At 39.8% G+C, this 16142-nt stretch overlaps 1 protein-coding gene across 4 annotated transcripts in view; it reads left to right on the forward strand.

Annotated features, from left to right (window-relative positions):
- Ppp4r1 (protein phosphatase 4 regulatory subunit 1) overlaps positions 1-16142 on the forward strand; it is a 69225-nt gene extending 53083 nt beyond the window's left edge. For 2 of the 4 annotated variants that reach the window (XM_070029642.1, XM_070029643.1), the window contains exons 13-19: positions 4684-4869; positions 6806-6967; positions 9873-9973; positions 11828-11948; positions 12041-12175; positions 13738-13879; positions 15010-16137. In XM_070029642.1, coding sequence (XP_069885743.1) covers positions 4684-4869; positions 6806-6967; positions 9873-9973; positions 11828-11948; positions 12041-12175; positions 13738-13879; positions 15010-15173 — 1011 coding nt within the window. In that variant the 3' untranslated portion in view covers positions 15174-16137. Of the gene's footprint in view, positions 1-4683; positions 4870-6805; positions 6968-9872; positions 9974-11827; positions 11949-12040; positions 12176-13737; positions 13880-15009 lie in introns of all 4 variants that reach the window. The other 2 variants (XM_070029644.1, XM_070029641.1) reach the window with 2 other exon arrangements.

The following is a 16142-nucleotide window of genomic DNA, read 5'->3' on the forward strand; positions in this document are numbered from 1 at the left end:
TACTTTTATTCCTAGTTTCTCCAAAGCTTTTAACATGAATGGTTGTTGCATTTTGTCTCCATCTATTGAGATGATCATGTGTTCTTGTCCTTGGCTGTTCATGTGATGAATTATATTTATTGATTTGTATATGTTAAACTAGCCTTGTATCTCACTGTGGGATGAAGCTTACTTGATCATAATGTATGTTTTCTTAAATTTGTTTCTGGATTTTTTGACTAATATTTTATTGAAGAGTTTCGCATCTGTGTTCATCAGAGAAATTGGTCCATAGTTCTCTTTTTTTGTTGGATCCTTACCTGGTTTTGGAATGAGTGTGTGATATTGGCTTCATAAAATAGTTTAGAATTGTTCCCTCTGTTTTTGTTTCATAGAAAAGCTTTAGGAGTATTTGTATTAGTTCATCTTTAAAAGTCTTATAGAATTCAGTAGCGAATCCATCCAGGCCTGGGTTTTTCCTTGTTGTAAGACTTCTGATTACTTCTTTTATCTCCTTGTGTGTTACTGGCTTCCTTAGCTGGCTATATATATAGCCAGTTCAGTTTAAGCAGTTTATGTGCTTCTAAAAATTCATCTGCTAGGTTTCTCTTTAGTGAGTATAGGTTTTAAAAGTAGTCCTTTGTAATAATTTGAATTTGTTGGATGTTTGTTGTAATGTTTCCTGAGTCATTTTTGGTCTTCCTGATTTGAATCTTGCAGATGATCTGTTAATTTTATTGATTTTTTTCAAAAAAATCAGTATTTTGTTTTATTGACTTTATGTATAGGGGTTTTTTTTTTTTTAATGTCATTGATTTCTGCCCTAATCTTTGCTATCTCTCTCCATCTAGTGGTTTTAGATTTGTTTTGTTCTTGTTTTTCTGGCAGTTTTTGTTGCATCATAAGGTTATTTACTTGATCTGTTTGTTTTCTTTATGTTCTTAGAGCTGTAAGCTTTCCCCTCAGCACTGCTTTTGCTGTATCCCATATGTTCACTTGTGATGTGTTTTCATTTTCATTGAATTGTAAAAACTTTCTAATTGCTTCCTTAATTTCTTCTGTGACCCAGGTGTTTATTCAGTAGTGTGTTATTCAGTCTCTATGTGTTTGAGTGATTTCTGCAGTATGTTTTGTTGTTGAGAACTAGATTAATTCCCTGTGGTCAGATAGATGCAAGGAATTATGCCAGTCCTCTTTCATTTGCTTAGGTTTTATGATCTATTTTGGGAAATGTTCCATGGGCTGTAGGGTGGAATACTCTGTACATTTGTTAAGTCCATTTGGGTTATGATGTCATTTAGTTCAGAGGTTTCTTTGCTTATCTTTTATTTGGTTGACCTGTCCTTTCATGAGAGTGGGGTATTAAAATCTCCCACTATTACTGTGTTTTGGTCTATCCTGTTCTGCAAGTCCAAAAGTATTTAGGTATTTAGTATTTAGGTACTCCATTATTTGGCACATAGATGTTGACCACTCTGATTTCCTCTTCATTGATTGTTACCCTTATTAATATGTAATGATCTTCTTTGTCTCTCTGTATTGATTTTAGTGAAAAGCCTATTTTATCAGATACCATTATGGCTACTCCTGCCTTCTTGCAGGGTGCATTTGCACAGAAGATCTTTTTTCATCCTTCACTTGGAGTTTGTTTTTATCTTTGACTGTGAGATAGATCTCTTGGAGACAACAAAAGGGTGGATCTCATTTTTGATCCAATCTGCTGTTCTTTTTCTTTTGATTGGGGAATTGAGTCTGTTATAGAGAAATGAGTTGTGTTTCCTGGCATTTTCTTTTTTTTATTTTATTTTATTTTTTTTTAACTATATATTTTTTTGTCTTTTCTTTTTTGGTACCGGGGATCGAACCCAGGACATTGCACTTGCTAGGCAAGCGCTTTGCCACTGAGCTACATCCCAGCCCCCTGGCATTTTCTTGATTCCTATATTTTGCTTCTTTCCTCTTCCTGTGCTTACTAAATTGGTCTTCTAATGGTTTTTGTCCAATGTGTTTCCTTGGTTTTGTTTGTTTTCTTCAGATTGTATGCTTCCCTTTACTATTCGTAATGCTGGTTTAGTGATCATGAATTCCTTTAATTTTTGTTTGTCATGGAAGGTTTTGTTTTCACCATCTAACGTAAATGATACCTTCGTGGAATAGGTCAATTTGGGTTGGCAATTGTTTATCTTCAGGGTTTGCATTAAACTAGGCCGTCTTTGCATTGAGAGTTTGTGGAGGTATATCTGCAGTGATTCTGATTTTCTTTCCATTGTAATACAGCTCCTTTGATTTTGCAGCATTGAAAATCAATTCCTTGCTTTTCAAGTCTAATGTTTTTACTATGGTATGTCGAAGTGTTTCTTCTTGGATCCTGTCTACTACGGGTTCCGTATGCTTCTGGCAAGTGGGTGAGATTTTCTCTCAAGATTGAGAAGTTCTCTGTTACTATTTTACTGAACAGGTTTTCGATGCCTTTAGTATTGAATTCTTACCCCTTTTAGGTCCTTACTATGTGGAAATTTGATGTCTTGGCTGGGTCTGCCAGTTTTTGGATTTCTCTTTGCTAGTTTCTGAGTTTTTCTCCATACCTTTAACTTTTTGTTGTAGCACCTATTTTATTCTTGACTTTTGGTATTCTGTTTTTCATTTCACTTATTCTGTTACTTAGGCATGCCATTGTGGTTTTCAGTATCAAAATTGAACCTTTTATGCTTCTGAGATCAGTTCTCATAGTATTAATTTTGTCTTTTAATGAGGTATTTAGTGTTACTATTTTTATCTCCGTATCTTTTGGGGAATCCTGGATCTTCTTTGTACTCTTTTGAAATTTTTTTTGCTTCTCCCCTTTTATTTCATTGGCCAAACATGTCCTTAGTGGTTCTTTTGTCCTCCATCTCTTCTTTACTCTCCCTGGGGTCCTTCCCTGGATTGTTACTGGCTTTTGGATTTGGTTCCTTGTCTTGATTGCTCATGAATCTTGTCATCTTTCATTGTGATTCACACATTTGAGTTCAGGGATTGTCACGTCTATCACCTAAGCTTGGCCTGCTCATCACCCCCCCCCCCCCAGGTGGTAGCCCATACTTGGCCTGGGATAGCTCACACTAGGCGAACTAGCCTGAGCTCTGCCTTGGAGCCAGCAAGTGCTTGTGCACACATGCATGACATCAGGCCAGCAAGCTTGGTCTAGGCAGGGGGGTAGAAAGCCAGATTCAGGCCTCTGAGATCAGTATGGGCTTTGGAAGGGGTGCACGGGAGTTTTTCTGCACTTGGGCCCATAGTTGGATCTCACCCCACAGGTGGCTAGTCCTTGGCCTCCAGCTTATGCATGTGTTCTTGGAGGATGGCTTGTGTGTATCCCATTGGCTCAACCCTTGGCCAGTTAGCTAGCAGCTAGCAGCCAGGCGCTTGGTCTGTCTGCAGCAGTGGCTGGGAAGGCTAGATTCAGCCCTCAAGGATGGCACAAGGCTTTGGAAGGGTGGGCTCCTGCAGTGCATGTTTTCAAACAGGTCAGGTTTCCCTGCCAACAGCCAGAGTTGCAGAGTACCCAGTGTCCTAGCACCCACTCAGTATGAGTCCCGATGGTCTCCTGCTGGAAGCTGGCAGGTGTGGTGAGAGGGAATGAGGAAGGGCTCTGGCCTCTTTGCCCTCCTCAAGTGTGGATCCCCTTCTTGGGTGTGAGGGAAAGATCTGGTTCACGTTCTATGGATCACCACCAGCACTGGCCTCCATGGCACAGGGGTTTCCTGGCAGGGTACTTACTGATTCTGGAGTTGGTTGTGGGCTGATGGTTGGCGCTGTGGAAGTTCTCAGTGTTTGGATGCCTTAATATCACGTTGCTCGTCTGTGTCACTCTCTGCTGGCCGGTCCCTGCATCTGGATGCTGCAGTCTCCCTTGTCCTGTAGTCCGGGGTTGCCATGGGGCAGCTCTTGCATCTTAGCTGCGTCATTGGTTATGGGCTGAGCAGTGATGCTGTGGAAGATCTCTGGGTCTGGATGTGGCAGTCTCATGTTGCTGGGATGGGAGTTTGGTGAAGGACTCTGCAGTTTTTCTGTCCTTGTCTGTGCAAGCACAGAAAATGTCAGGACCCTAAATCTGTTTGATTAGAGAGACCTAAGGTGATTTTTTTATTGCTTCCCCACCATCTTCATCCCTTCGAGTTCCCTTGCTTTTGACTCTGAGGAAGCAGCATAAGGATGACCATGTGTGAACTAGGAAAGGTACCTCCTCTGGAGATCCAAACTTCTAGCATGGTGACCTTGGACTTTCTGGCCTCCTGAATAGTGAAAAAATAAATGTTATATATTAAGAAGAGAGAGATAGCATCTTGCTATGTAGCCCTGCTTCAACCTCTTAGTGCTGGTACTACACAAGTGTACATAACCACTTTCAGCTAGGAAAGATATTTCCAACATGTTGGGCACATGGAAAGGTACTGTATCTTTTATGTTTAGTGGTTAATTCTAAATTACTTTAAAGATTTTACTGTTTCACATTCTTTCATTTTTTTCCCTTTAATTGCTTTTATTTATATATGTATAGTTACATTTCTCTTAATATGTGTTTTTTAATCTTTAGGTTATGTAAAAAATTTGCATGTTAAAATTGATGTATTTTAAAGTGATTTTTACCTAATTTATGTGTAATCTGCTGAAAATGGATCTAAATGCTTAAAATGTGCCACTGCTGCTGTCTTTCTTCATTAGGACATTGTGCCTCAGGCTTTGTTAGACCAATACTTGTCTATGACTGATCCCTCCCGTGCACAAACGGTTGACACTGAAATTGCTAAGCATTGTGCATACAGCCTGCCAGGTGTTGCCCTGACCTTGGGCAGGCAGAATTGGCACTGTTTGAGAGAGACTTACGAGACCTTGGCATCAGACATGCAGGTGAGTGAGCAAGGAAGGGATTGACAAGTGTGTTCACATGAAGCACAGGGCTTTTCTTCCAAAACTTGAAGAATTTCTGGGTGTTCCAGTATGTGCTGGTATTAGAGGAAATTATGTATGACAGTTCAAAAGCAGTATCTCTTCCTGCAGTCAGTTCATTTTGTCTTTTTCACTTTTATCTTGAAATACTTAGAAATTATGTATTGTCTGAAGTTTATCTGTAGATAAACTCTTGAGGCTTAATTTTTCCTGTGAAAATTTTGCTTGTAAGTGCTTACAGATTTCTTCATTAAATCTCAAGATTTAATGATCTAGAAGATTTAGGCCCTGCCTAAACTTTAAGCCTTGGATGTCTAAGGCATTACAGTGCCAAAAAGATTTACTGGGAATTTCTTCTTAATCCCAGCCCTCTTTTGAAAGAATTCAAAGGTGACCCATTGACTCTGGTCATTGTGTTTGGACATCTGACTTTGTGACTCTCTTCCTGGGTTTTAGACAGACAGACAGACAGACATATACAGACACACACAGACACACACAGACACACACACACACACACACACCATTAAATAGCCTGATTTCTATGTGCAAAAAAATTGTTTTTCACACACACACACACACACACACACACACACACACACACACACACACACACACACACACACACACACACACACACACACACACACACACACACACACACACACACACACACACACACACACACACACCATTAAATAGCCTGATTTCTATGTGCAAAAAAATTGTTTTTTGCCAGTTTTGGGGCTTGAACTTAAGGCCTGAGCACTGTCCCTGACCTTCGTTTGCTCAGGACTAGCGCTTTACCACATTTCCAGCTTTTTCTGAGTAGTTTATTGGAGATAAGAGTCTCACAGACTTTTTCTGCCCAGGCTGGCTTTGAATCCTGATTCTCAGATCTCAGCCTCCTTAGTAGCTAGGATTACAGGTATGAGCCACCAGCACCTGGCAGTGTGTGTTATTAGGGGAGCAGTTGGTTGAACTAATTTCATTGAGGTAAGAATGTGTTTCCTGTTAAATTCATAGTACTTAATGGTTTTTCAAGACATTAGTGTGCCATTGACTCAACAAGTTGGAAGTTTCAAATACTCTTGAAGTCAATCTATGACATTAGGGCCTAAGGTCCCAGATCACTGAATGTATCCCTTGTTTATACCTTTCCTGAATGCTGGCTCTGCATGGAACTACAGAGGCTCAGGTTTATAGAATGCTTGGTCCTATGTGCTATGGTTTTCAATCCTGTTGCACAGAACTCAGGAGTATCTGTAAGATGTTAGGTACTCCCACTACCTGGAGAACTAAGATGATCTGAGTGGGCTGGGCTCCATGTCTACTTTCCTTATTAAAGCCCTGTGTTTGTTTTTATAGTATAAACTTGAGGGTGCAAGTTGACATCAAATGTGTGGGGTGGATAGTAAAGTCTTTGCTGTGAACTGCTGCTCTTAGGGTAGTTTTTAGTAACAACGTTAAACAATAAATTGAGACCACAGAAAGAAAAAGATGTTTTGACTATAAGTTTCTTGTCAGTACAAGGCATTGCTGTTTAGGAGTTTTTTTCCAAAGGTTGTATACAAAAGATTTTCAATGTTGCAACAAGTTTTGTTTTTTTGTCCCAGATAGGCAATTCAGGAGCATAATGGGAAGTCTGGTGAGGCTGATGTGAGATTATCATCAGCACATGTAGGCATCTGTAAATCAGGATTCTTAGCATTTTCTTTGAAAGTGGAAGGGGGGACTAAGTTCTTGTGAGGATTTGTAAAATTTGTCACGTGTTGAGATACTTAAATTTTAGGCTGTTGTTTCTTTTCTACTCAAATTTAGTTTGGGGGGATTTTAGTAATACTCAAAGTACTAAGCATTTTGGGTTTAGCTTCTCATGCAGGTTTTGCTTTTACAGTGGAAAGTTCGAAGAACCTTGGCATTCTCCATCCATGAGCTTGCAGTTATTCTTGGAGATCAGTTGACAGCTGCAGATCTGGTTCCAATTTTTAATGGATTTTTAAAAGACCTTGATGAAGTCAGGATAGGTGTCCTTAAACACTTGCATGATTTTCTAAAGGTAACTTTAAATTCTTTTGTATACAAAAATTCTACTCTAAACCTAAAGTCTCTGTGAGAGAGAAATAAAGGGTAGGGTGGGGAGCAGTGAGCGAGCAAAAGAACAGGGTTTCTGGACTGGGAAGGTGGCTGTGGTAGAGTGCTTGCCTTGCATGCATGAGGTCCTGGGTTCAATTCCTCAGCACCATATAAATGGAAAAAAGAAGTGGCGCTGTGTCTCAAGTAGTAGAGCGCTAGCCTTGAGCTGAGGAGCCAAGGGACAGTGCCCAGGCCCAGAGTTCAGGCCCCATGACAGACAAAAAAAAAGGGGGGGGGTTCTGTTTGTTCTTTTGTAAGGAAATACATTCTGTTTGTTTTTTTTATAAGGAAATACAGTCATGAGTTGATGGTAACACGTGATTTAAGAAATAATCTATTAGGCTAGGAAGGTGGCTCAGTGGTAGAGTGCTTGCCTCGTATGTGTGAGGCCCTGGGTTCGATTCCTCAGCACCACATAAATGGAAAAAGCTGGAAGTGGTGCTGTGACTCAGTTGGTAGAGTGCTAGCCTTGAGCTGAAGAGCTCAGGGAGAACACCCAGGCCCAGAGTTCAAGCCCCATGACCAAAAATAAAAATAAAAAAGAAAGAAAAGAAAAAGTGGAATTATAACTCTAATGACAGAGCCACCTTCCTTGTAGTTGTGACGCCTGAGTTCAAACTTCAGTACTGCTAAAATGAAAAGCTCCATTCTAATCCATCTTGCTGGTGTCCTTTAAATTGATAAATAATTATGCTAGGTTGTGCACCAGTGGTCCATGCCTATGATAATCCTAGTTACTCAGGATAGTGAGACCTGAAAGGTCAAGGTTCAGAGTAAGCCTAGGCAGAACACTCTATGAAATTCTATCTCAACTTCAATATGCCTGAATTCCCCTCAGTTTGAATTTATTTGTGTGTTTCAGAATTTGATTCTGGTTAGACCGGGATAGATATACATAGAGATATTTTTTTATGCCAGTTCTAAGGCTTGAGCTCGGGGTGTTCAAAAACTTGAGCCACAGCTCAACTTTTCTTTTTTGCTTTTTGTTGGTAATTGGAGATGAATCTCTGTTTTTTTTTTTTTGCCTAAGCTGGTTCTGAACCAAAGTCCTTATATACCAGTCTCTTAAGTAGTTAGGTTTATAGGAATCTGCCACCAGTGCCTATCCTAGATGAGGATTTTTTTCCTCCCAGATTTGTCACCTATCTGTGTGAGTTATAGGTGGCAGTGTTGCTTCCCATCATGGTACGAAATCTAATCATTTGAATATAGAGTCAGCCCAATTTCTCTTTGAGAAGTAGCCATTCACTGTAGTGGTTAATAAGAAATGGTTAAATGAAGCTTTGAGCTCTATGAGTATCTCCCCAGTGCTCCTGAAGCTATACATGTTCTTGCTTGAATCAGTTATTGAATGGATTATAGTCATTTTCAATTTTCATAATTTCTTCTGCCTTTATTACTTAACATCCCCATATGAGAATAAATGTTCTTTCTCTGCTCGCTCGCTCTCTGCTTGTGCCCTCTCTCTCTCTCTCTCTCTTTCTGCTCTCCCTTTTCTGAAAGCTTTTATGACATTAGTATGGACTCTCAGGTTTTTAAATTTTTTATTCAGAAAAATGTAAGCCATTTCTATGACTTGTTTAAACATCAGGTTTAAGTAATAGGAACAAACCCATTACAGCTGTCTCTCCTGTGTCCTTTTGTTTCTTTTTCTTTTTTTTGTCAGTTCAAGGCTAGTGCTCTACCACTTGAGCCACAGTGCCTGCTACCGGCTTTTTCCATTTATGTGATGCTGAGGAATTGAACCCAGGGCCTCATGCATGCGAGGCAAGCACTCTACTACTGAGCCCATTGTTTCCAATTTTAAGCACACCTTTTCTATCAGGCCCATCTTCTCCTTTTCTTGTACAGCACTCTGGATTCGGCCTCTTGCCCAAAGACCCATGTTCTCCCCTTCTCCTTGCAGTCATTTTTCAGGCCCTTTCAAGAAGTGGTTTTATTTTTAATTTTTTAGCTTATTTTTTAAAAAAAACTTAGATTTATTATAGTATTTAAATATATGAGTAGCTTGTTTATTATCTAAGTCAGGGTAGATATACTTTATTTCCTCAAACACATTTAATAGTGATATACTATAAATCCAATACCATTTCCTCTCTTCATTTTTTTCTCCTTTCCTCTTGTAGTAAACTCTATTCTAAACTACATTAATTTGCTCAGTTTTATAACATCAATGAAATAATTTCAGAATTATTCCCAGTAATATGATTCCAACATAAAGTCAATTATGATACTCAAAATTGCCTTTAGCATGCTCTCTCCTTATTAAAATATGCCTCTGTTGTGTAGTAAGTAGACTAAGTTCAAGCTTGGACATTTTTTCCTGTGTGATAGTTATCTAGCTCATAAAGTAGTTCTAGTCTATGTACAATCAAAGTTTAAGAGTATTCCTCTTGTTAACTATAAACCTGTTTCTAAATATTAATATAGTGGTTAATTAGGGTGTATTTCTTTTTCATTATTTTTATTCAACAAGCATGTATTAATTACCTACTGTGTGCCATTCATCAGACTCTGGTGGGATTAGCAGCATAGTTGCTGTGTTGTTTCAAGGAGCTAATAACTAAAGTATCATAAGAACAATGAGGCTGAACTCTGTCCTGGTATGGTGCCCAATGTCCTGAGGGCACTAACAGGCAGAGATTTCCAAAGAAGATGGTGACTCTTGAGGGTAAATGAATAGTCATTTTAATACCTATTTTTAAAACAATACTGATAACAGATTTCTTCTTCAGAATAACCACATTTCTTAGAGCTTATTTTCAACTAGTATAGTAAAAGAAATAATATCTTGACCTTATTCTGGTTATTTTTGTTGTTTACTTCAGCTTCTTCATATTGACAAAAGGAGAGAATATCTTTATCAGCTTCAGGAGTTTTTGGTGACAGATAACAGTAGAAATTGGCGCTTTCGAGCTGAACTGGCTGAGTAAGTAGTTTCTGTAGTACATTTGATGGGTTTTTGGTTATTTCATTGCCTTTCTTTGTTTCTGCATTTATTCATTGTCTTTTGAAGGTTAGATTCAAGCTTTTGTCCAATATTCTGTGCCTTGAATAATTTCTTATAGTGTCTATCTTGCATCCCCATCTTCCATTGTATGTGTGTGAAAAAAATCTAGTTGGCATCAGCTGGCTATGGGCACCATTGCACACTGTGGTCTTTCATTGTCATTTGAGATCACATTACTGTTGCCGAGAGTGGAGCTGTCCCTGTATCCTGTGTTGCAGTTGGCTTGTGTCAATCAAGAGGTCTCTCTTGGCTCTGCCTTTGTCCTTAGGAGCGTCTTTATTGTTGGGCTTTCTCAGAGGTCCTGTTTTCTGCCCGACAAATTTCTGCCCATATCTGTGTTTAATTATGGGTAGGTCTTCCTCCCCATGGAAGTAGGGACGGACATTTGCTTGGTGTCAGAAGGGGGACTTGGCTCAAGAAGGTTTCCTGTCCCTCCTGGAATAGAATGTTTGTTCAGTTCTTACCCCTTACAGGATCTGACTGAGCCTTGGCCCCTTTCACCAGTAAGCTAGGCGTTGTTTTTGTAAGAGAAAGGTATCTGGTATTTCATAGCTGTTCCCAGTCACTATCTCCTCTCCTAGGAACAGCAAGTACTCCGTGAAGGCAGTTTGCAGATAGGTTTATGCTTGTTTATTGATGAACATATAACCTCATTCATTGGCCCTAGGTGCTGGATTCCTGTGTCTGGGATGGTTGGGTTTTTTGTTTGTTTACTTTCTGTGTAACAGGAAGCACTGCTTCATTTAATTGGATTAGACACTCACATTTTCTCTCTTGCAGAGGGATTTGTCCCTCTTTAGCATTAATGTCATTTGATGACATAAAAGTTTTTAGGAAAGTTCAAGGACTTCCTACTTCTTTTATCCCTAACAAATACATCCTTTCCTAAGAGACTGGACATGTACAACAGTAGGTTCCATCAGACTTCTGCAACTTTCTAACTAATACTAGAAAGTTTGGGTCAAATATGTGCCATGGTCCTAGTAGAACATACTAGGCAGTGCTTTATACTGTCTCCATTCCTTAGTGTGTTTTGTGATACTATAACAAAGTACATGAAACTATTTAATGTGTAAAGGAAAAAGTTTATGTGACTCATGATCTAGTAGCTGGAAAGTAGAAATGGCCTGGTGTTGCTATCTGGCAACATTACAACATGGTGGGTAAAGAGAAGAATTTGCTATCATTTGCATGCAAGGAATCAAAAGATTGAGGAAGGTCAGGCTCATTGTATATGCCTTTGTTGGAGTTTGAGGAGGTGCTGGGGATTGCACATGCTAAGTGGTGGGTGCTATACTACTGAACTACATACTAAGCACCAGTGTGAATCTTTTTTGACAACTCATTCATTATACTCTTTTAAACTAATACAGTCTCATAGTTCCTAATGCATTCTGTGGACACAAGCCATTCATGAGGGTGAGGACCCAGGACTTAACTATCTCTCACGAGCTCCCATCTCTTTGATGTTCCACTACTTCTCTAACACTGGGCAAAAGCTTATAGAAGGCACATGAACTATATACCCCAGACTGTAGCCTGATGGACTTAGTCCTACAGCTTTTTCCTCCTTGCCTTCTTCAGGGAAGAGAGACTCTCTGAACTTGGATAGCATTTAGATTATTTCCAGATATTCAGAGACTGAAGGTTATTCCGCCCAGAAGAGGCCACTTACCAGTCTGTGATGTTATTTTACATTTGGTATCCAGTATTACAAAGTATGCAGATGGTTAACTTTTTATTCATTGTATGTTTATAATTCATCTTTTGTAGGCAGCTGATTTTACTTCTAGAATTATATAGTCCCAGAGATGTTTATGACTATTTACGTCCCATTGCTCTAAATCTGTGTGCAGACAAAGTTTCTTCAGTTCGTTGGATTTCCTACAAGTTGGTATGTTTTAAGCTTTTAAACTTTTTAAATCAGCAAACTATTTTAAAGATCACAGATAAAAGAGTTCCTCACTTCTTCCATGTTCCCCTTAGGTCAGTGAGATGGTGAAGAAGCTGCACATGGCAACACCCCCGAATTTTGGAGTAGACCTCATCCATGAGCTGGTGGAGAATTTTGGCAGGTGCCCCAAGTGGTCTGGTCGGCAAGCTTTTGTCTTTGTTTGCCAGGTAAGATCAGCCTGACACGCCATCTTGTGAAGGTGCTCCTGGAGCTGTGTTCCCTCCCTTCTAGTTCTGCCGTTCTCATTCTTTTATTGTTCAGGAATAGAACTTCATCACTCTGTCCATTTATAGGTTCATCTCCTCCCAGTTGGACATCTCTCAGACTCATCCCCAGTCAGCTGAGCATAGATACATTATACACGCATCCACCAGGGGCCAGAGACATGTTACAAAGAAATAACTGACCACCACAAGTCTTTCCAGAGCCACTTAAAAACTGCATCTGAAAGCTAGTTGCCAATGGCTCATGCTTGTAATCATAGCTACTCAGTAGGCTGAGATCTTAGGGTTGCAGTTGGTGCCAGCTGGGACAGGAAAGCCCATGAGACTCTTAAGTTCTAATTACCAAAAGGTTGAGGTGGAGCTGTGGCTCCAGTGGTAGAGCACTAGCCTTAAGCCAAGACATTCAGGGGCAATGCTAGGGCCCTGAGTTTAAGCCCCAAGATCAGCACATGAGTGATACACACACACAAACTACATCTGAATATATGGAGAGTAAAATGTCATTTTAACAACTTTTAAATTATTTAGTTATTAATTGGCACATTAATTGGTACATAATAGCTGGGTGCCGGTGGCTCACACCTGTAATCCTAGCTACTCAGGAGGCTGAGATCTGAGGATCATGGTTCAAAGTCAGTTTGGGCAGGAAAGTCCATGAGACTCTTATCTCCAATAAACCACTAGAAAACTGGAAGTGGCACTGTGGCTCAAGCGTTAGAGCACTCTGCCTTGATCTGAAGAGTGCAGGGACAGCACCCAAACCTAGAGTTCAAGCCCCGAGATCAAGTTCCATGACTGACAAAAATAAAAAAATACATAATTAGGGTACCATATGATATTTCAATGTATGTAACTATTATATAGTGTGTTTGTATCAGGGTAAGCCTGTCTCATGAAGCATTTCTCATGTTATAGAAGCAGTCTAGGGACTAGGAAGGTGCTCAGTGGTAGAGTGCTTGCCTTGCATGCATGAGGCCCTGGGTTTGATTCCTCAGCACCACATAGGCAGAAAAAGCTGGAAATGGTGCTGTGACTCAAGTGGTAGAGTGCTAGCCTTGAGCTGAAGAGCTGAGGGACAGCACCTAGGCCCAGAGTTCAGGCTCCACAACCAATAACAACAAAAAAAGCAGCAGTCTAAACCTTTACTTCTGAGGCTTGAAGACATAGCTCAACTGGCAGAGCAACTGCCTAGAAAGTACAAGGCTCTCAGTTCAAACCTTTCTTAGTCTTTAACGGTTCATCACCATGTTCTATATTTGCCCTACAGTGCAGTAGAACATCAGGGCTTTCTTCACCTATCTAATAGTATCTTAATACGCCCTTAACTAACCTTCCCCCACGCAGTTATGTCATTTTTCTTTGAATTTTCAAGTACCTGGCATATTTGTAAAAGGGTAGTGACTAAACATCTACTTGTTAATTAAGTTGGTAACAAAAGATTGGTAGCCAAATTAAGAGTTTGGTAGCTGAATTGACAGATGTGAAGCAGTTACTTCTTTCCCCAGACTGTCATTGAGGATGATTGCCTACCCATGGACCAGTTTGCTGTGCATCTGATGCCACACTTACTAACCTTGGCCAATGACAGAGTTCCAAATGTGAGAGTGCTACTTGCAAAAACATTAAGACAAACTCTCCTCGAAAAAGGTAGGTGGCTGACTCAGGTGTGCGGAGTGAACTACACGGAGATACATGTTAGGCAGGACTGGTGCTCGTTCATAGAAAATACAATTTTAGTTGTTCAGAGTGGTTCTCTCCAGAGGACACAGAAGATGGAAGATTAAGACTCTGTTTAGTGGATTTATTTTTAAACTCCTGGACATAACATTATTTTTTATAGCTTAAAGCTTAGTAATATTAAAAATGGAACATTGCTCATGACACAGGAAGCTGTTCTTTTGCAATACTCTGATGCCAGGCACTGTGGTGTCGGGTATGCTTTACCCTTCAGCTCCATTCATTCAGCAAAAGCCAGAGGCACCCATTTTATTTGTTTCGCTGCAAATACAGGCTTGGAAGCTTGAAGTTCAACTTGTGCTTTGGTACTGTAACTGCATTGTCTCATAAATATAATCAAGTTCATAAACTCAAGAATGAAGCTCAGAAGCTTCTAAGAAAAAATTAATATTGTTATCTTTCCTTTGCCACTCATGTAAATTTTTGTTTTGTTTTTGGGTTTTTTGTTTTTGTTTTTTTTTGTCGGTCATGGGGCCTGAACTATGGGCCTGGTCCCCTCAGCTCTTCAGCTCAAGGCTAGCTCTCTACCACTTGAGCCACAGTACCACTTCTGGCTTTTTCCATTTATGGGTGCTGGGGAATCGAACCCAGGGCCTCACGCATTCAAGGCAAGCACTCTACCACTGGCCACCTTCCCAGCCCCTTGTCTAAATTTTTAAAAGCACTAAAAGCTAAATGGCTAGACAGATTGTTTTGGTTTTGAGAGAACATGTATAGTTGGTGTTTGGGAATGTTTTTCCTTTTATGAAGCTAATGCATAGCTAAAAGGCATATTTTCATTGTTAATTGAATATTCTAGTTGCCATAGGAAATCATGAGATTTCATGTGTCATAAACACAGTCAAGATAAACTTCACAACTGTTTTTATTACCTTTTCCTCCTATAACAAATCAATTTGAATTACTATTTAGGAGTCAGCATAGTTTGTGTTTATACTTGTAGAAAATTGTGTTTACAGTGACTTAAGAGCTTTTATACTTGATTAAAGTCTTAACATCTGAAGGCTCATCTTGCGCACCGCACAATATGTCGTTTCCAGAATGTTTCTTAACCTCAGCTGGCTGTCATCAGGAAGCCGTGGAGCAGACTGTCATGGCACTTCAGATGGACCGAGACAGCGATGTCAAGTATTTTGCAAGCATCCATCCTGCCAGCACCAAACTCTCTGAAGATGCCATGAGCACAGCTTCCTCAACCTACTAAAAACCATGAACCTTGGTGTCTGTGTCCACAAGAACCAAGGTTCGACCACTGAATGCGGGTCTGGGACAGCTGTGGGGGGAAGAAACCTTCCTCCCATTGACTTATCATAGGTGCCAGTTGCCTACACCTGATACCAGGGGTTTTAAGAGTCAAGAGAAAGTACAGTAAACACTATTATCTTATCTTGACTGAAGGGAAAGTAATTTCTCAGAGGATTGTAATCGTCACCAAAGCCTTAACTCCTTCGTCTTCCTGACTGAATGAAACTTGAATTGGCAAAGCATATTCCTTTTGGGAAGGATGAGGTTCCCAGAGACCTGCATTGCTTTCTCCTGGTTTTATTTAATGACTGATAAGTGGCATTCTTTGGCCAGAAGGCGGATGTGCACCTGGATATGAAAGACCTTCAGTATTAGCCCTAACCATTTCCTCTAGGCATGGATGTTGGGCTCTGGGGCAGGCTAGCCCAGCCCTAAGTGTGAATAGTTCTTGATGTGTGTAAATGGCAAAAGAGATTTGTTTTCTAAGGGCTTGATGCTAACACTAAAATAGAATCTGATTTTAACCCTTAAATGCAGCATATTGCTGTACACATTTACAGAATGTTTGCTGAAAATCTGTCCTTTTTTTTTTCATGCTGGTCATGACCTGAAGGAAATTTCTTAGTACATATATGGTATGTCAGGAGTTTTTAACTTGATCATGGTCAGCTCTGAGGTGCAACTTTTTCTTCCCATGCTGTACATACCTGTGACCACTCTGGGAGTGTGCAGTCTTTAATCATGCTGTTAGAACTGTCATGGTACAAGTTCTCTTGTCCAAATAAAATTTATTAATAAGATCTATAAAGAAAGATATATACACTTTTGATTGTTTTCTAGATGTCTATGAATAAATGAAATATGACCTGTATTAATGACTTAGTATAAAGTGGGAAAACTAGATTAAAATGCTTCTTTTAACTAGTTT

This window comes from Dipodomys merriami, unplaced genomic scaffold (assembly GCF_024711535.1).
Source record: "Dipodomys merriami isolate MVZ:Mamm:240054 unplaced genomic scaffold, mDipMer1.0.p SCAF_2, whole genome shotgun sequence".
NCBI lineage: Eukaryota > Metazoa > Chordata > Mammalia > Rodentia > Heteromyidae > Dipodomys > Dipodomys merriami.